This window comes from Petaurus breviceps, unplaced genomic scaffold, assembly GCF_028583685.1.
Source record: "Petaurus breviceps papuanus isolate PSGF00001 unplaced genomic scaffold, PetGlider_PUasm1.0 567, whole genome shotgun sequence".
Lineage (NCBI taxonomy): Eukaryota > Metazoa > Chordata > Mammalia > Diprotodontia > Petauridae > Petaurus > Petaurus breviceps.
In genome coordinates this window covers 8,287,431-8,308,210 of record NW_027186383.1, presented here as the reverse complement: position 1 = coordinate 8,308,210, position 20,780 = coordinate 8,287,431, and the positions used below count along the sequence as shown (strand labels likewise).

At 50.0% G+C, this 20,780-nt stretch overlaps 1 protein-coding gene across 2 annotated transcripts in view; it reads right to left on the bottom strand.

The window, feature by feature from the left end:
• Positions 1-19,465, bottom strand: part of NGEF (neuronal guanine nucleotide exchange factor) — an 88,351-nt gene extending 68,886 nt beyond the window's left edge. The window contains exons 1-3 of one of the 2 annotated variants that reach the window (XM_069103242.1): positions 19,183-19,465; positions 14,784-14,868; positions 4,850-4,995 (exon numbers count right to left, since the gene is read on the bottom strand). In XM_069103242.1, coding sequence (XP_068959343.1) covers positions 4,850-4,995; positions 14,784-14,868; positions 19,183-19,450 — 499 coding nt within the window. In that variant the 5' untranslated portion in view covers positions 19,451-19,465. Of the gene's footprint in view, positions 1-4,849; positions 4,996-6,278; positions 6,652-14,783; positions 14,869-19,182 lie in introns of those variants that run through there. The other variant, XM_069103241.1, reaches the window with a different exon arrangement.
• Positions 19,466-20,780: the final 1,315 nt, after the last annotated feature.

The window sequence follows — 20,780 nt, the reverse complement described above, 5'->3', positions numbered from 1 at the left end:
GGGTTCCCTGATCTGGACCTCAGGGGCCATCTAGTCCTGTCTCCTCATTTTACAGAGTGGGAAACTGAGGCCAGGAAGGTGATGCCTGACCTGCCCCAGGTTTCATGGGTCAGAAGTGGGTTCATTAAATCGCTTTCTACAATACCAACAGATTTCCAAAGATTTCACTTTTCTTAAGAAAAAGCAAAATTTCTGGTTTCCTGGCAAACAATACAGTTCATTTCAGAAGCAAAAAAAAATCTCCAAAGGCCATTCCCTCGTGTGTCCCCCAGGCTCTGTTATTCATTTGATAACAGTAAGGGTCACAGGATGGTCCCAGGACTGAGAGCTGGAAGGTGCTTTGGGATTGCCTAGGCCAGCCTCCTCAGGGGCCTCAGGACAGAGGAAGAAGAGGCACAAGGCACACGGCACACTGGGAAGGGTGTGGGATGGTGGGGAGGTAGGAGGCGAGGGCCTGGCTCCCAACTTCACCCTTGCCCCTCTCAGGCTCCTGGCAGGACCGCAGAACTGGCAGTATCTCAGGGACCTTTACACCCAAGCCCCTCATTTTACAGATGAGGAAACCGAGGCCCAGACAAGAGAAGAAGCTTAGAAGCATAGGACTCTGGATTTGGAGTCAGCAGTCATAAATCATCTTACAGATGAGGAAACTGGGTCTCAGAGAGTTAACTGACTTGCCTGTGGCCCCAACAAAGGTATTAAACATTAGAGGTAGGATTTGAATTCAGATCCTACCACCCCAGAGCCTGTTTTCTTTTTGGAGGGTCAGAGATCTATAAGCATATACCTACTCTGACGCTCCATTTTACATGAGACAGCTGAAGCCCAAGCAAGTGATGTGACTTGTCACAGTCACACAGGGAGTCAGGTGCAGAGGAGAGGCTGGAACCCAGAACCTCTGAGCCCAAACCCAGGGCTGGACACCCCTGGGGAGATTTCCCCAAAGGCCTAGAGAGGGCATGTGTCTATAAATGTGTGTCTGAGTGAGTGTGTCTGTGTCTCTGTGTCAAAGAGTGAGGAGCAGAGCAGGGTGGGGGTACCCATGTACGAGGCTGCTGGAGGTGAGGACACCTACCCAGAACACATCCAACAACACCCCTGATCAGCCTCCGACCCCTGAAGCAGAGCAGATGGCCCCTGGCTGGTCTTGGGGACCATGGCTTAGCTCCCTCTTTGGGCAGCCTCGGATCACTCAGATCCTCCCGACCCTCTGAGATCCCTGAGCTGGGAAGTCCTTGAAGCTGCAGCCACACCTGCCCATGGTGGAAGCACTTCCATCTACCACCTCCTGGGAGTTCACAGGGTGGGAGGGCAGGTACGGGTGCAGGGAGCGATTCCGGCTTCTAGGGGCCTTCTTCAAGGTCTGGCTCCATGTCTAGGACACCGGGGGAGCACAAGAGCAGCCCATCCTCCCTATTGGCCATGGCCAGCCCAAACTCAGACCATTATGGGCTCCCAATGGCCTCCCAATCCTGTTTCAGCCAAAACCAGCTCTGGGAAGATGCCTCTGTGTGGGACCTTCTGATGCCTCCTCACTTGCTATAAGGGGAGAAGTTCTGGGGCAGCCCCACCCCTCTTCACCTTGGTTAGCGCAGCAGGACCTTTAGGAAGGATGGTGAAGGCAGGTCAAAGCGGACCCCACCTGCTATTTCATCCACAAACTTCCAGTGAGGGAACTCTCCGTCAATGAAGATTCACACCTGCTTCACAATTTATAGTCTGGCAGAGTTGCCTGGGACATGTGAGGTTACACAACTTGTTTGGAATCCCACAGCCAGGAAGCAGAGCTGGACTCGAACCCAGATCCCCCGCCTCTAAGGCCAGCTTTCCCTCTGCCATCATCCCCAGCTCATAGGTCATTCATCGAGCCAAGTCTGGAGGGGACGTCGAAGGCCACCTTGCCCAAGCCTCCTCATTTTACAGAAGGAGAAACCAAGGCCCAGAGGGCAAAGTTGCTTCCCCAAAGTCACAAAGCTAGGAAGGGAGGAAGCATGGCCACCATCATCATCATCAACACAGCTTCACAATTATTGTGTCATTTGATCCTCACAACAAGATTGTGAGTTCTAATCCAACTCTAGACAAGTCACCTAGCTTCTGTGCCTCAGTTTACCCACCTATAAAATGGGGATTATTATACTAGCTGCCTCCCAAGCTGGTTGGGATCACCAAGTGAGTTCACATATGAAGTGTTTGCAAACCTTAAAGCGTAATAGAAATTTGTTGTTTTTGCTGTTCAGTCATGTCTGGCTCTTGGTGACCCATTTGGGGTTTTCTAGGCAAAGACACTGGAGTGGTTGGCCATTTCCTTCTTCAGCTCATTTTACAGATGAGGAAACTCAGACAAACAAGGTTAAGTGACTTGCCCAGGGTCACGCAGCTAGTGTCTGAGACCAGACTTGAACTCAGGTCTTCCTAGCTCTATCTACTGTGCCACCTAGCTGCCCATCATATAAATACTACTTATTGTTATTACCTTGGAGATTTTCTAGTTCAAATCATTCATTATATTCATGGACACTGAGGCCCAGAGAGAAGGGAAGATGTCTCACAGCCAGGAATTGAATCTTGTTTCAGTTACAACCAGCTCTGGGGAAGATGCCTCTGAATGTGGGACCTTCTGATGCCTCCTCACTTCCTTCAGGCTCCAGCCTCCCTCCTTGCCCCCCTCCTCCTCCAGGAGCACTGGGAGTGGAAGTGGAATAACTGCTGCTTCCCATCATCTCTCTGCACTTTCTCACCCAGGTCAAGGGCATTCGACCCTCACAAGGCTCAGGACAAGACCAGCAATTCCAGGCACTGAGGGGTTGGAATAGGCAGCTCAACTGAGGATAGGTTCAGCCAATTAACATCCTCATCTGCAAAATGGGTGAGCAGGGGGAGATTCCCAAGCAGAAAACGTGGGGACCGTGCTTATGCAAGCCAGAAGAGAAACATCGTGGGGAGGCAAAGCCTGCCACCAATCAGATCTCTACCTCTTCAGAATGGTTAACACCAGCTTCTGCTTTTGATTACTGAAGACTTAATGTGGCCATTTGGGGCCTTAGGGACATGAGAATATGGCCATTTCCAGACTTCATTTAAATAAAATGAGAATTTTGGAAATATCTAGGATAGGAAGAGATTTCCCCAGCGTTCTGGTTTTCGTGCTTTGTTATCTTTCAAGGATCTAGGTCTAAGAAAGGCCCAGGGATCGTCTCATCAGCCTCTTATTTTACAGACCAGGAAACTGAGGCACAGAGGAGTTTGACGCCTTGCCCAAGGCCACGTAAGGAGCAAACATCAGAGATGGGATCCAAAATCAGGTCTTGGAACCTCGTAGCCAGGACTCTTCCCCTGGGGTAGACTGTCTCCCTTGGCTCTGCTCCTGCCCACTCGTTCATCTGGCCGTCCAAGTCCTCTTGCCATTGTCTGGGTTATTTCAGTACAGGCACTGAAGATGCAGCCTCGGTTCTGGCCTGAAGGGCAGTCCCAGGGGGTTACACCTTCCCCTGAGTAGTTACTAGATCCTGGGGTCCATGGAGGGCAAGCTCCTCCAGAGAAGCGACCTGCCGGTTCCTGACACATAGTAGGTACTTATTAAAGGTATTTATGTCAAGTCCTGAGTGTGGGGATTTTAAGCAGTTCTACCAGGAAAGTAATACAACTGCAAAGGGGGAGGAAGAGGGAGGGAAGCATTGCTTATGGCAGGCTCCACCCAACCTGGCCCATCGGGTTTTCGGTGTTCATCAGATATCCTGACAACTTTCCCAGGCTCACAGACTGAGCCAGGAGAGATTTGAGATACCATCTAGGCCAGCCCTTTCCTTTTGCAGATGAGGAAATTGAGGCCCAAGAAAGTGAGGTGACTGCCCCAAGATCCCACAGATTGTGTCCCAGGCAAGATTCGAACTCAGGTCATCAAACTCCAGTGCCAAGCTTCTTTCCACTGTGCTTTCTCCTTCTGTCACAGCCATGACAGTGGCAGGTGCTGCTTCCATAGGCAAAGCCACCTCCCCTGCAGGGCCTCTAGAGCCTGGAAGTGCCGTAGACCCAGCAGCAGCCAGGCTTCTCTTGCTCTCAATGACACACACCCTCCTCTCCTCCAGCTCCAACTTTCCATCCCCATCAGCTCGCCTTTCTTCCAGCCTCGGCTCCCTTCCCCTCCCTGTCACCCTTCCCTAATGGCAGCCTTCTCCCAGCCCTTCTTTGGTAGTGACCCTGGTCCTGCCCAGCCACGTTGGGCCCTTCCTGGCCCCATACCCCAACCTACTGGCACCTCCAGGGGCTGGCCTGTCCAGCACCAAAATGGGCTCAGAGCTGGGCAGCCAGGAAAGTCTTTGCACACTTAGTTACAGTTGCTAGGTAGGAAGGAACTTTGAGCCAGACTGTGGTAGACACAGCATGCCAAGGAAGAATTATATACTTCAAGATGAAAGCACACACACACACACACACACACACACACACACACACACACACACACCCATGCCAGAGCCTAGTATACCAAACAGAATTGCACAATTTGGGAGTTAGGGAGCACTTCAGAGACCTTTATATGAAGACAGACCTTTGCACTATGACACGCTCTGTGGCCATCCCACTCCTGTCTTGCAGGCCTCCAGGGAAGGGGAGATCACCACCTCCCCAGGCAGCTCCTTCTGCACTAAGTTTGTCCTGAAACCCAGCAGACTTTTCCCTACCTCAGTTCTCAGCCTCCCTGAAGCAACGCAGCACTCCACCAATCAGCTCCCTGGTAGCCCCAGGCCAAGCTTATCTTCCCCAGATTCTCAAGTCCTGCCTGCCCCTCCCAGAGCCTCAGAAGCCTGCCCAGCAGCAAAGCCTCAGAGAACTCTCCACACTCCATTACCTATTTGTTCGATGAAAATCTTCCATGAATCGGCAGGAATGGGATGGATCATTTTCAGGGCCTCGGTGAGAGTGGTTGGACTGTCTGTGGCCAGGGCTGGGTACTCCTCTGGCGTGGCCAGGGTTCCAGGGGTAGAAGAAGATTCGCTGAGAGAGAGAAGGAAAGAGAGACAGAGAGAGACAGAGAGACAGAGAGAGACAGAGAAAGAGACAGAGAGAGAGAGAGAGAGAGAGAGAGAGAGAGAGAGAGAGAGAGAGAGAGAGAGAGAGAGAGAGAGAGAGAGAGAGAAGAGAGAGAGATTCACTTTTAAGCAGGGACCTTTCCTTAAATAGTGTGGAAACGCACACAGTGGAAAATGGGGGATGACCCCCTGGCGCCCGCTGTGGGAGCCAAGTCATGCTCATCAGGGCAGCACAGAATGTTACTGACTTTTATGTCTGGCCCCCTCCTCTCTCTTCCCCGGGGCCAGGAACTCAGAATATTGTGCTAGGAAAGGAATTATTTACTAGGGCAATATACGGTGATTCATCCATCCATCTCCACATGGCCGAAGCCCAAGCCTTCATGTTTTCATTGCTTGCAAACAAGGTTTGGAAACTTGGCCCCTCCCTTCGCGGGGGCCCCTTGGAGAGAGTATTTTGCACTCCGGACTTGGGCCACTCTCCCCACTTAGGCAGCATGTGTGTGCAAATGTGTGTGCAAATGGAAAGAGAAGCCCATTCACCCGCTGTCCCCTCCACCGCCAACCCCCAAACCCTCAACCCTGGCATAATCTCGTTCTGTGATAACGAAGTGGGGCAGGAAAGACGGGGCAAGGAAGAAAGAAGGCTCGGGAGAGGAGGGCGCAAGGGGCTGTGGTGGCTTTGGAGGTGAAAGGTTGGGGAGGAGAAGGCATTCAGGTGGATTGGCAGCGAGGCGAGAGAGGACCTGCTCCTGTCCCGTCCTGCCCTCCGCCTCCACTTCCCACGGCCGAAAGAGACCTAGAGAAAGTCACTTCTCCCCGAGAACAGGGCGGAGGTACCGAGTATCCCGGGGTGGGGGTAGAGGGCGGGGGGGGGGGAGTTGGGGGAGAGGGGAAGAGCGGCGGGAGTAAGTGTCATCGAGACGCTCCTCCGGGCCAAAAGAGGGGGGGGGGGGGGGGAGATTGGGAGGAGGCTACTGGAGAGAAGAGGGTAAGAGAGGGGCGCGGGGGCGCAAGGAGAGGAGAAGGGCAGAGGGCCACGGAAGCGCATGGAGGGGAGAGGACTCAAGGCTGAAGCCAGGGAAGAAGGGGAGGCGGAAGGAGAGTGAGCCCCCAGAGCAGTGGGGAGCAGCCTGCGCTCTCGGGGGCGGTGTGCGGAGTCTGGCGGGCGTAGGCAGCAGCGCTCCGACGGGATAGGTGGGCAGGGGAGGAGAGGGCAGTGCGGACCAGGGGCCGGGTCCCCCTCACCTGCTGGCCAGGTGCCCAGCCGCCGAGTCCCGGGGGTCGCTCTCCGAGGAGGAGCCCTCATGGTCCACGGCGCAGGCAGCACTGAAGGCGGCAGCCAGCAGCTCCATGAGGGTCCCGGGCCGGCGGGCGGGCGCGGGCTGGAGGGAGCTGGGGAGCTAGGGAGGGAGGTAGGGCGGGCGCAGCTCGCGGGCTAGCTCCAGGAGGGCTGTGCGGGACGCAGGTTGGACCCCGAGCTGCCGCTGCCGCCGCCGCTGCTGCTACCCTTGCTCTGCTAGGCTGCTGCTGCTGCTGCTGCTGCTGCCGCTGCCTGGAAGGCTCCTGGGGGTTGCCACGGTAACAGGAGAGGCGGGAGGCGGGAGGCGGCGGTCACAGCGGCTGCGACGCGGCGCCCACAGTAGCAGCAGGAGCGCCCCGACAGGAGGCAGCGCCGCGTAGCGCAGGACTGGGCCGGGCCGGGCAGGGCGGGGCGGGGCAGGGCTGGGCAGCTCAAAGCAGGGCAGAGCAGGACGGGGCAGCGCAGGGCTGGGCAGACAGGCCAGGTTGGAGCTGGGCAGTGAAGGGCAGCCCTGGACAGGGGCTGACGCCTGAGCTGGAAGGCCTGGTGGGAACACTGATGTACCTGCATGCACCTACATAAATGCTGGATTGGCTTTGGCAGGTGACACTTGGTTCTGTCTCCCACTTAGTTGTGTGACCTTGGGCAGGTCTTTTCCCTTCCTGAGTCTATGGATGAACTAGGTGAACCCTAAGGTCCCTTTCAGCCCTAAATCTAGTTTTGCCTTGAGTTTGATGAACAGGATTTGAATCTTGGCTTAACCACTTCCTACTACTGGTGTAGCCTTGGATGTGTCCTTTAACTTCCCTGGGCCTCAGTTTGCTCTTCTGTAAGATAAGGGGGATAGTTACCTGACCTCGGAGGTCCCTTTTATTTATTTATTCATTTAATTGCTTATTTGTTCGTTAGTTCATTTGTTCATTCGTTCATTCATTTATCTATTTATCTTCTTGGAGGAGGGAAGGCAGGGCAATTGGATTAAGTGACTTGCCCAAGGTCACATGGCTAATAAGTGTTCTGTGTCTGAGGCTGGATTTGAACTCAGGTTCTCCTGACTCCAGGGCTGGTGCTCTATTCACTGCGTCCCCTAGCTGCCCCCTAGGGTGACCCTTTTAGCTCTGATTTATCTGGTTTTGCAGTACTTTCTTCACAGTAGCCCACATGTCACAGAGAGGGCAAACAGCTTAGCCAATGCCACCCAACTGACCGTCTGCCCTGAGATCCCACTTGAGATTTCTGCTGACTCTGAGGTCAGCAGACTTTTCCCCTTAATTAAGGACTCAAGGTCTTCTAGTTCAACACCTTCATTTTACGAATCAGGAAGCTGAGGCTCAGAGGGAAGCCTCTTTCCCAGCCGCTTCCTGATGTTAGCACCAGGATTCTGCTACTGGCTCTTCTCCCAAGGCCAGGATCCCCAGCTGTCTCTCCTTCCTGACCTCCACCTCTCAGGATCCTTGGCCTCCTTCACCATTCGTCTGCTGCCTTCTACCAGGTACCTTTCCTGGCTCAGCACATGGTAAGTGTGGACTGAATGCTTGTTGATTGAGAGCTGAAGAAGACCTCAGAAGTGATCCAGTCTGACTCCCCAAGTTAGAAGAAGAAGAAAGAGGGGGAGAGACCCGCCCATGGCTAGTGGGATAGTCAGACTACTCTGGCCACGGGGCCACTGAATTGGAAGACTGCCTACTTCCTTCAGGCTATTTTCAGTGCTCCTCCTTCACAGGAGGTATCCGGGGGGGGGGGGGGGGGGAGGAGGGCTGGGGCAGCTGCTCCCAGAGGGAAAGGTGATCAGATTCCAAAATGGGGCAGGAAGAAGAGGTTCCTTCAGGTCCCTCACCTTCTCTAGGAAGGAAAGGGAAATTTCCCCGATTTGACCTTGAAGAAATGGGGAGGAAGGTGGTTTAACCAGAACTATCTTCCCAACCCAAGAACCTTGGGGAACTCGTCCTCCCCCCCCCTTCTAGGAGCCTATGGGGGGGGGGGGGGAGTTACTTTATCCTTCTCTTCTGGAAACGCCCAGGAAGAGAGGAATCCTGGCTTCTGTACCATTGGGGAGGAATCTGTGCAGTGTGCGAACCAGTCAACAATCGTGGGTCCTGCCTTTGGCTCCAGCTCAGCCAACACTCCTTGGGCCACTTAGGGCAAGTCACTCCTTCAGCCTGAGACCCCCCAGGTTAGACTTGATGGTTCCCAAGTCTCCTTCCAGTTCTGAATCCAGAGGGCCCAAGGGTCTCTCTCAAGGAACTCTGCCAGGTTGCTGAGGGAGACCCAAATCTACCCTAGGACTGAGAGAAGGGGGCTTTGGGAGAGCCTCGGATCCGAACTGCTCATGCATACATGAATAGGACAGTGAGGTTAAATCCATAGCCACAGTCACACAGCAAATTGGTGTCAGAGCTTGAATTCAAATTTGGGTCTCCTGACTTCCAAATCCGTATCTCTACCGCTCTCTCAGAAGGACTGGCCCTGCTTCTTACCATCCTGACCAGCTTTCATCCAGAGAGGAGAAAGACAGCTCTTTTCCTCAATATTGCCTCCATTGATAAGTTAAAAGGAAATGGGGGTGGGGGAAGCTGGGCCCTGGGCACAGGATAATGGAGAAGCTGGGGGGTCAGGATGCTGCTCAGTCCCCACCCTTGGGCCTTAGAAAAGGAGAGGTTCTGCAGAAGCACCTCCCTTGGAGGGGCACCCATTCTTCAGGTCCCCTGAGGATGGAGGGGGGGGGCCTGCGGAGGAGAGGGAAGAGACACTTATTGGTTTCTCCAGCAGTCTTCTGTTATCTACTGGTCAGGAAGGAAAGAAGTGAGAGAGAAATGGTTGATTAAATTTGGCAAAGACAGTAGTATGATATTCCACAGAGAGAGCGAAAGAGGGAGGGAGGATGTGAAAAGGGAAGGGGAGCATCCGGAAGGAAGTACACAGCTGGTCCAAGAAACAGATGTGCCTCTGGACAGATCAACGGGTCCCAGGACAGAGGGTCTGAAGCTCCCAGGGACCATCTTGTACAACCCCCTCATTTTACAGAGGAGAAGACTGAGACCAGGAGAAATTCTTGGGTCTTGGACTTTTCGAAATGAGAAAACGAAGGTTTGGGAAACTTGTGAGGACCGAACGTCCCACCGGTAGTGACTGTTAGAGGTATGCTTTGAGCTTAGGTCCTCATACTCCAGAACTGGGCATCGCGGTAACACAACACAATTCAGCAAACATTTGCTAAACCTCTCCTGGGGGGTTGGGCACTGGGGGAGGTAAAGTGTTCTTGATACATGGATCCCTGCCCTCATGGAGTTTATAGTCTAGTAAAGAGGTGTGAGTTTTTAAATTTGGTGTCTGGTTTTAACTTCTTTCTGAATGGAAATCTGAGGAGGATGGAGCCCACAGTTCATGACAAGAAACAGTGTGGGAGAAATACAAAGAGTGCTAGATTTGGAGTTAGAGGTCCTAGATTCAAATCCAGCCTCTGACACTCACTAGCTGTGTAGCCTTGGGCAATACTCCCTTGCCCTCTCTGGGGCCTTGGTTTACTTTTCTGTAAAATGAAGGGTAGCCTGGATGGCCTCTGAAGTCCCTTCCAGCTCTAAAGCTCTGAGGGCCCTGACGGCCGGCCCCACACCCTCAGCTTCCCCAGGTGATTCTCCTGCCCTTTATCTTCACTGTTCTCAGTGGAGCTGGCTTCGAAGACCATGGGGGAGGGGGAGCAGCAGTGGGTCGTCAGAGCTACCTGGCCAAGGCCTGCCTGGAGGAGATACCCACCTGACTCCTGCACCCCTCTCCTAACTTGGAAACAGGGCTCCTCCAGGTCCCATGGGCTCAGTCAGGGAGTCTATGTCCCCCGTTCCAGATTCTCTCTCAAAGTCTGTGTCTCATTAACCGCACAATTTCTCACTTAAATTCCGGAGGGAAGGGGCCACATGAATCCACTCCATGCTGGGCTACCCCCCCCACACCTGCCAATTTTCCAACCCCATGGTTGCCTAAGAGCATGCCTACACTCCCCTAACCTCCCTCCAATTCTGAATGCCCCTAGGCAGCATCTAGCCCCTTCTACCTTTTCCTTTGGAAGACCCACTCCATTGTCAGCCAATGTCCCTCCATCTTCATCTTTTGCCAGTCTCCAGGTGTATGGTTGTGGGGCTTCTTTCTCAGGTAAGGGATGGACTTCTGCTGATATACCTTACATCTGAAATTCTGTGGATAGTCCCTCATCCCTGATAGTCTACATATAAGGAAACTGAGGCAAACAGATGTTAAGTGATGTATGTATGTGTTGGGGGAGGGGGTCCATACAGCTAGTGAGTGATGAATATGGAATTTGAATTCAGGTCTTTCTGATTTCAGATCTGCTTTGGTGTTTCCACTGAATTTCCCAGCTTCCCAAGCAATAAGAATCTTCAGCTGTACGTCTCTCCATCTCAACTCCATAACTACCTCCAGCCCTGTCTCTGCCCTTCTAGCTTTAATCTGAGTATCTAATCCCACCCCTCTCCTTTTTCAGACCATGGAGGGCACCATTGAAGTGACTTGCCCAGGGTCACACATAACTAGCTAGGGGCTGGATTAGAACCCAGGCCCTCCTGACTCACTCTATCCACTAGTCTGCTCTCTCCTGGCTGCTTGGATTGCCTTGGCAGGGAAGGGAAAGCAAGGGAGATCTCTAGAGTCAATGATCCCATTGGTGCTGAGAGCCTTCTCTGTGTGCATTAGATTTCACTAGAGACATTGCTGCTTTCCCCCTTCAACTTTGTGCCTGTTGCTAATGGCCAAAAGTCAGAAAACCTGGATTCCGACACTAGCCTTGATCCAGATCAGCTTTGTGACAATGGGAGGTTCTTGTCTCTGAGTCTCTTTTTTTCAGCTTTAAAACAGGTCTAATGATGATTGTAGTTCCTCCCTCATTGAATTCATGTGAAGAAAGAAAAGCCCTTGCTTGGCAAATCATGTCACCTGTCTGTACCTCATTTTACCCAACTGTAAAAGAAGAGGGTGGGACTGAGATCCTTTTCAACCCTGTATTAGTATATGTTAATTGACTGTTGACTGACTGACTTCCTTGATGGTAGGACCCAACCAAGGAACTGCACAGGAGATAAGACAAGAAAGAAAATTTGTTGAAGAGGTCACAATCAGTAAATATCCGTAAAATGAGGAGGTTGGATGAGATTCCCTCCTACCTCTAACAGTTGTGATAAAGCTACCAGAAAAATGGGACTGGGGGGAGAATGTGGGCTTTGGAGTCAAAGGACCCAGGTTCAAATCCCTGCTTGGCCCCTTGCTCCCTGTGTTACCCTGGGCAAGTCACTTAATATTTCTGATTCTTGTCTGCCCATCTATAATAATGAGGGCTTGGATCCATTGATCTCCAAGGTCCCTTCCTGCTCCAGAGCTATAGACCTTCCTGTGAAGCCTCATGAGGTACCACCATATAGAAGGATCTGAAAGAGGGAGTGGAGTAGGGGAGAGGGAGAATGATGGAGAAGCACAGTGAGAAATGGAGAAAGAGCTGGTCTCCTTAAATGGGTATTCTGAGGGGAGCCCTCCAAACTCCAGGTAGAGATAGGACTCCAGGGCCAGATGGTACTTCTGAGGTGAGTTTGTGCACCCCAAGGATCATGCTATTGGAAACTATTCACTTTCTCTGCCCTGGCACAAAGTCCCAGTTGCCCAACCTTAGTTATGCTGCCACCTTCAATGCTTCCCCACTTCCTGCCAAAAAATCCAGTTTCCTGCAAATAACTGTGTGACCTTGGGCAAGTCATTTAACTGTTCTCAGTCTCAGCTTCCTTATCTCTCAAATGGGTATATATATATATATATATATATATATATATGTATGTATGTATGTATATATGTGTGTGTGTGTGATCACCAACATCACAGAAACATCGTGAAGACTAAATGAGACAGCTTGCAATGCTCTGTAGTATTAATATTAATTTATAATATTAAAGAACTGATCCTGACCAAGATCCCTGGTTAAATGACTTACTCAGGGCTGCAGAGTCAGTGTGTGTCAGAGGCAGGATGTGAACCCAGGTCTTACTGGATCTGAGGACACCTCTCTGGCCACTAAACTATGCTACCTTTCTTTGGCAAAATAAACACAAAATGGAATACTTTTCTTTCAGAGTAGACGCTAACATCCGGGACCAGGAAAGCCTTCAGTAGAAATTGAGATCTGAGCTGAGCTTTAAGCAGTTTGGGATCCCTAGAGGTAGAGGTGAAGATAGCCCCAGAGCCAACTTGTGAAAAGACACAGATATGGGAGATAATGTCCAGCTGCCAGAGTAACATAAAAGGGAGCATGTGGGGCAGCAAAGTAGAATGAGCCGGGAAAGCAGGGTGGGGACCAGGTGGTAAAGTCTGGTAAAAGTCAGAGTTGGATTCTAGAGGCAGGAGATTGTCCCTCCATTCATCTTAGCTGCATGGCCCTGGGCACATCTCTGAGCCTCATTTTCCTCATCTGTAGAATGGGCACAATAATGTCGATGAGTCTGACAGGGCTGTTGCAAGGACCAAGTGAGACCCCTGGGGGTATCATGCATCTTCCCATTTGTGTGTATGTTGTCTTCCCCTTAGAATGTAAGCTCCTCGAGGACAGGGACTGTTCTCTCTTTTCCTTTGTGTTCTCCATGCTTAGCATATAGTAAGCCCTTGATAAATGCTTCTTGACTGATCAATGGACATTATTGGCCACTTAATTTCCCTAAACCTCGGTTCCCTGTCTGTAAAATGGGGAGCATAATAGTTGAGAGGTAGAACTTGGGTAAAAGATTCATCTTCTCTCTGTCTCTGACTGCTGACTGCATTCATGACCAAGGAGAAGCCACTCATCCCTCTGGGCCTAAGTTTCCTCATCTGTAAAATGGGGGGCTTGGGCTAGCCGACCTCTCAGATCCTTCTGAATCCCCAGTCCGTGGTCCTGTATTTGGGGTCCCCACTAAGGGTCAAAGGCATTGACATAGCTAAACGACTGGGGATGTGACAGTTGTCAGGGCCATGGCACCAAAGGGAAGTCAACAAGAAGACTTCAGTCCTGGAGTGGTGTCTGGCCCTGGCCCGCACAGAGCCCACAATTGTTCCTTGTTCCCAAGTTAAGATCTTAATTTATAGCTGGCAGAGCTGCCTGAATGCCAGGGGCTGATGGTGCTGATTCCACACATCCGAGGAGAAGAAGGAAGCCGGGAGTTGGAGCCCTTGGAGGGCTGCCCGGCCAGGTGCACCCCCCTCCCAGTGTCTACAGGCGCTGGGGACTAACATTCGTCTTTGGGGCTCCTCAGGCCCCTGCCCAAGGTGATGGAGGGGGGGTGACCTGTACTTGAACCCTTCTCCAGCTGGACCTGGCGTGCCTCTTAGCGAAGGTCCCAATGAAAGAACAGCAAGCAGGTCTGCCAGTGGGATTTCTCTTTGCCCTTCCTTTGCTGGGTCTTCGCTCCTTCATCCAAGGCCTCTTTTGATTTTAAGGATCTGTATGTGAGTCTGCTGAACTTGGGCCACTTGGCAAAGTAAGGAGAACCCTAATGAATCTCAGTGTATCCCCAGAGCAAGCCTGGGAGGCAGGCACTGTGACAGCGCAAACCCCATTGCACAGATGAGGAAACTGTCAATGAGGTGAGGTGACTTCCCTTGGGCCTCTCAGCACTAAGCATCAAAGAAAGGATTTGAACCCAACAATCAATGAGCAAACATTCATTGGCAACTATGCTGTTCCAGGCTCTGGGTTAGGAGTTGGGGAGAGGGGAGGAGAACCGGGGCTGGGATTCATTGGTATGGAAACATCCAGTGAGAATACGCTCTCTGCCAATGCAGGTCAGCCCCTTCCCTGCCACTTATGGTCTAGGGAGCTGTCTGGAACACTGAGAGATCCAGGAATGTACCCAGGGCCACACAGCCAGGATGTGTCAAAGGCCAGGCTCGAACCCAGGTCTGTGAAGCATCTCCAGTCCTTCAGGAATTCTCTCTTAGGGAAGACAATGTGTGCAGCAAGGACAGGGCTGGCAGTCACCTCTCCCCCTCTCCCCCTCTGTCTTTGTGGACGGGCACACTGGCTGTCTCTGACCACTCCCACAGTTTTAGCACATAGTAAGCCCTTAATAAATGCTTCTTGATGGGTTGACTGACATTGTTGGCCACTTAATTTCTCTAACCCTCGGTTCCCTTAGAGCTTTAGAGGAGTGGGGTGTTTTGTTTGGTTTTTTCCCAGAGCAGACTGGTGAAGGTTATTGATGCCCAGCCACTCTTGCTAACTCAATTGCCCAGAAAGACCACACTGCGTGAGTTCTTTCTGCCCTTGGAAGTTGTAAAAAATGAATTAACAACTTACTTTTTCATCTCCGAGTCCCCAGTCAGAAACCCCATTCTGGCAAAGAACCAGTCAGAACTCTCTCTCTCCCTTCTCCTCCCCTCAGCACTCTATTCAGCCATCAGCCCATACAATTCTCTTCTTTACCTACCTCTTTTCCCCATGATCTGCAAGGGTTATCCCAGACAAATTCAAGCCCAGGGCCTCCTTCATAGATCTTCTATTTTCCAGTGAACCTAGAACATTTAACAAAGGCCCCAAGTCAGAGGTAATGCCCCCTTTCCTGCCTGGATCATCTCTGAATCTTTAGAGCAGTAACATCTGTGTGTCTAGAAGGAGAGAGGAAAGGATAATAACTGCTGGCATTTGTACCCATTTAACAGACAAAGAAAGTAAGACTGGGAGAGATTAAAAGACTTGGCTTGGTAACAGAGTTAGTTAGATGTCAGAGGCAGGATGTGAACCCAGCCCTTCCTAACCTGAGGTGCAGCATTCTACCCATGAGGTATGCAGGTACAGTAGGCGAGTAGTGAGGGAGAGCCTGTCTCCTGTTCCCCCAAAGAAGAATAAGCCCTACTCTGTTACACACTCCATGTCTAGGCACTTGAGTCTCCAATCTTTCATGAAAACAGTATGATTATGGAGATGCAAGTACAATGAAGAAAGTCACTATATTGGGCCCAGACATCTCTTTATTCCAAATCTATATCAAAAAAAATAAAAACCTACCCAAACACTAAAACAGATGGTTGGATTTTTAAAAAGACGTTTGGGGAAAAAAAAAAAACAACTAGAAATTTAATAAAGAGAGCATCATTTTCCAGTTCTTTTTTCCTTTTTAAGAATAATTTTAATTATTTATGTAAGAGGGGTGTTCCATTCCCTTACCTCAATAATTATGGAGGTCTGGGAATTCTCGATTGACTCAATCAATCACTCTACCTCACTAAAAATAACTAATGAAATGGTTCTGTCTTTGTCATGTAAAAATATCTCTATTTAAGCTATCAATCAAAGGCAATGAACTAGGTGTGAAAGGTTATTGATCAGCTGGGAAACATATTGGGGCTGACTGAAAGGAATCAGTCATATCCTGTGGGGTTTGTATTAAAATGGGAAGTTAGGTTGAAATTGAACATCTGAGTGTCCCGCACCCTAGAGAAAGGCTTAATCCCAGCCGGGCTCTGGAGAGGGCATTGGGATGGGAGAATAACAGCCTGTCTTCTCTTTTCCACTCTGCCATTTCCCTGCTCCTGCCTTGACCAGACGAAGACCTTATGAACTTCCAAAGGTCTGACAGCTTTTGGATTTCCCATAGGCGCCCCAGGAATGTCCCTGGAACAGTCAATGTCAGTATCCTTACCAAACTAGACCCAGTGGGGAAAGGCTGCTTTAGAACTCTACAGAGATCCCAGCAGCAATGGACCCTACGCCTGTGGGGAGTTCCATGAAAGCTCCACAAAGGAAAGAAAAAGACTTTTAAAAAAATGCCTTCTAGCTATGAGTTTCTCTTATCTGACTGTACATACTATTTCGGGATAGTCAGATAAGAGAAGGTATTTATAGAGCACTTTACAAGCATTATGTCATTTTCTTCTCACAACAACCCATTTTACAGACAAGAAAACTGAGGCAACCAGCCATTGATGTTTCCACCAGTTTTGCTAAACATTTTCCCCCTTTGTTAGGAGGAAAGGAGACTCCAGTCTCCAAGAAGTGGGGGGGGAGGGGCAAGGAACAGCTTCAGGAATGACTATGTTGTAAAAAAAAGCAACAATAAAATGTTTAAAATGAAATGAGGTCATGGGACGATGTTGTCCCTCTGGTCCCTCTCAGTGACTCTCCCTGCTGATAGCCCAGTAATTCTTACTTAAAATTGGTTTCGATCTCTACTCGTGCCAACAGGAGCAGAGAGGTAGATTTTAGGAGTAGGAAGCCCAGCAGAGCCTGCCCAGCAGAGAAGGCCCAGACTTAAGGAACAATTTCCCAGAAATGAAAGGGGAGGGCATTTTGTAAGTAGGGCAGCTTCATCTAACAAAGACAGCTGTGTGGGGCTGGTCATATAAGGGACAACACGTTTATCTTTGGGGCTAAGCGGAGATGACATTTCTAACAGATCTGATTTCATAGAACCTTAGAATTGGATCTGAGAGCTCCAGGGGCAAACCTCAGGCCCAGCTAAGCCAAGCAGCTTCCTTTGCTGCTGCATTTGGCAAGCGGTAGATCTGCTTGGCAGATCCTGCTTTTTTGGCTAAGAATATACATTCAGTATTCTTGGTCTAACACAGTGGCTGGCAGCCTTGCTACCCCTGCAGCCACACTTAAATGGCTTTCAAGGTGATCGGGATCATGGGACCTGGAAGGGAACTCAGAGATTGTCCAGGAATAGTCATTGAATCCCCAAACTGGAAGGGACCCCGGCAGCCGAGATCTAACTGGTACCCACCCCTCTTGTGACATATGTGAAAAAAAATAGTTATAGGATCAGAGGCCTTGAAGGTCATCTACTCCAACTGCCTCATGCCAAAGGGGGAAACAAAGAGGCCCACAGAGAGGAAGGGAAGTCTGACCCGTCTGTCACACAGGTGGTGAGAGAGACAAGATTTGAACCCAGGCTCTCTCATTCTGGAGTCAAGAGCCCTTTCTACCCATACCCACAGGGCTCCCAGCCGCAGGTATGTGGAGTTAGCACCCCTTCCCACGTGGACAATGGGGAGGGTGGGTGATAGATATGCAAAGAAAAGGGGCATCGGTGACATTTTATTTTCAAAAATACACAGAAGAGACCCAAGAAGTAGAGAAGGGTACACAAATACAGAAGTTGTGTTATGATGGGGTCTCTCTGTTTATATACAAAGCATACATAGCATATTGGGGCAGCTGCAGAGAGTGCCAGATGTGGAGGCAAGAAGACCTGAGTTCAAATCTGGCCTCAGATGCTTGTTTACTGTGTGACCCTGGGTAAGTCACTTCACTCTGCCCCAGTTTCATCATCTGTAAAATGAGCTGGAGAAGGAAGTGGCAAAACCACTCCAGTATCTTTGTCAAGAAAACCCCAAGTGGGTTACAAAGAGTCGAACAGAACTGAAATGACTAAGCCATCTGACCCTACCCCTCGTTTCCCTCAGTTTCCCCATCTATAAGATGGGGATAAGACCCCCTACCTCCAAGGGTTGTTGTGAGGGTGCAGCGGGATCATAATTGTAAAGTGCTTAGTAAGAGTAACCTGGAACATAGTAGGCACTTTGTAAATGTTAGCTATCATTATGAGACATAGATCTATAGGATGTCCCAAAAGTCTTAGTGTGCTTTTAAACTATTAGAGTTTCCTCTATCTCCATACAGAGAATGCATATTATGCTTCTTAAAAACAAACAAAGCAAGAGAAATCCGTGGTTTCTTATATCCACCTTTCTTGTTCTTTGTATATGGAGACATTGGTGTTTGTTGGTGTTTAAGTTCACAACAAAAAACACTTAAAAAATAAATTCAGTGGGTGCTGGGGGAGCTGTCTCATTCCTCCCTCAATCCAGTTTGAATGATGGAGGAAAATCAATCGTGTTAGCAGCGAGGGGGTGGCTGGGGCTGGTCATAAAGAGAGATCAAATGCTGGAGAGAAGAGAAAGGACGAGCAGGCATGAGTGTTGACAGCCAAAGGCTAAGGGAAAGCCCTTCAGGAAGGAGAAAGAACAGAAGATGAGACTGGCCTCACCTTGCCTGAGCACCTGGGGGACTGCCTGACTGCAATGAGCTAGGAGTCTGAAATGGAAGCCAGAAGGCTCCCCCTTCCAGCCATTCTCCCAGCTCAGGGGAAAGTGTGCCAAGGTAGGACTGGGTGGGAGCTGGCCTCTGCCAGGAGAGTTCTTATGCCCAGAGCTGGGCAGGACCTTGGCACTTTCCACCCTCTTTGGGATCAATGGTCACTCACTCAAGAACGTCCCCCCTTTTTTCCTCTTAGGATGATGAGCTGTGAGATGGGGAGCCAGTCTCAATATACTATGGGCACCAGGAAAACATCCACTGCCCAGGACTTTGTGGGTGAGGACCAGAAAGGAGGAGATCCTCATGAGGGCGACCTACACCCTGGGTCAGGAGAGCCTCCAACACGAGGGCTACATGGTGTTCAAGGTCACACATCTCTTCTCCTAAAATAACTCGGGCACTGTTGGGAGGTAGCTGTATTATTGGTACAGCTGCCTCAGTCTTTCCTTTCTCTAGATATGTGATCACAGATTTAAAGCTTGGAGGAATCCTAGAGACTGTCTGTTCCATCCCTCTTGTTTTACAGGGAAGGAAACTGAGATTTAGAGCTGGAAGGGTCTGTAGTGCAAACCTCTCATTTTACAAATAAGGAAACTGAGGCCCAGGAAGTGATTTGCCCAGGTAAGTAGGGGAGCCAAGATTAAGACCCCAGGTCCTTGTCTCCTTCCACTGCCTCCTCATCTTCAAGGCCACCCATATAGCCCACTTTCTCAGTGTCCCATCCCTTCCCAGTGACCCCAGATCTCAGCAAACACCACCCAACAGTGACCACTGGCCTTGGTACTGACCTGGAGCCCGGCTGCCTCTCTTTTCCAAGCGATTCTTGCCTTTTCTTTCACTCCAGTGGCGCATGGAACGGTAGTATATGGAATTCCTTCGGAGAGGGATGTGGCTGCATCGTGATTCTCTTTCTGCCGTTGCAGGGTCAGCATCGTCTGCCTCCTCCTCCTCATCATGAGAGGAAGGAAGGGCCCTGTCCTCGATGGCCTTCCAAAGTCCACTGGCAGTGGTCCTCCCCTGGTATTGTCCTAACTCTTCTGCCTCCTTTGTCTCCATGTTATTAAAGATCAGCAGCAGAGCAAAGGTCAGTCACCTTGACCTCCAGCAGATTGGGCTGCCTGAGAACAGTATTTACACAATACATTGACATTCCACTGTCACCCACATCCTTCCTGGGCAAAATGGGGAGTCATCTACATATCCTGGCAGTCATTTTGGGTAAAAAAAAAAACCGTTTAACCCCAGAGAGTTGGGTGGCTTTGGATTAATATCTGATAACTCAAACCTGTGTACTATGGCCTAATCATGCCCTGTTCTAGAAGGCACAAAGTACAAATAACTTTCAAATACAAAATATTTTCTGAGCTCTAAAGTAGAAATGACAGCTAAAATACCAAGGATGACTCAGAGACCAAAGATGGAAAAAAGAATTTTGGGGACTGGGGACTGCCTCCCATGTTGGCTACCAGAAAAATGATTCCTAGCTGGAGACACTCTGGCTCAGCCCCAACTCAGAACCAAAGATCATTAATCCCTCCTGATGGCTGCATTAAAAAAAAGCCATCCCAAGTGCCCCCAGAATAAGATTGTCTCTTCTTTTGACTGCTCATGTTTGCTGCTCCATTGAAGTCATGGTTCCAGACAGTTCTCTGACTTAGTGTTCAAAGAAATTCTTGGAGCTTTTGCTTAACCCCTAATGGGAATCATATGCTCCTAAGATCTATTTCAGAGACTTGGTTTCCATAAAACAAACCATAACCCTAGAGGAGGTATGTGATAGCTAGCCAGGGCTGTGCTGGAGGTAGGTCAAAATGGTGTTCAAGGTGGTGATGAGGTCAAACTCATTGGGCTTTACCCCTTCTGCAGTAAGATAAGATTCCATATATTGTGATATCAGTCAAAAATGCAAGAGCAGACTCAATCCCTCTATCCATCTCTCAACATGCATATAGGAGTTAACAGAGACCTTGTCAACCATCTAGTTCAACCACATTATAATAGATTGTAATATAACCTCTAAAAATTAGACATAAATATAACCTAGCATTAGACCATGAAAGATTCCTTTTGTGATCAGGATGGTCTAGATGGCTGCTTGTCCAAAGTCTGGCAGGAATCTTGGAGGTTACCCAGGATGACCCCCATTGGGGTAACACAGGGAATACGCCTGACCTATGTTAGAGTGGAAACTCCTTTCATGTATGGTGGGTTGGATTGGATGACTGCTGAGGTAACTTCTGACTCTCCTATGATTTTGTGATTTTTCAAGGGTCTGCAAGGTGTCAGTCTCTCCCCTCAAGGAGCTTATATTCAAGCCAGGGAAAGACCAAGTACGTGTATAAACATGTACAACATGTAAATGGGATGGGGGAGGAAGCACTGGTTG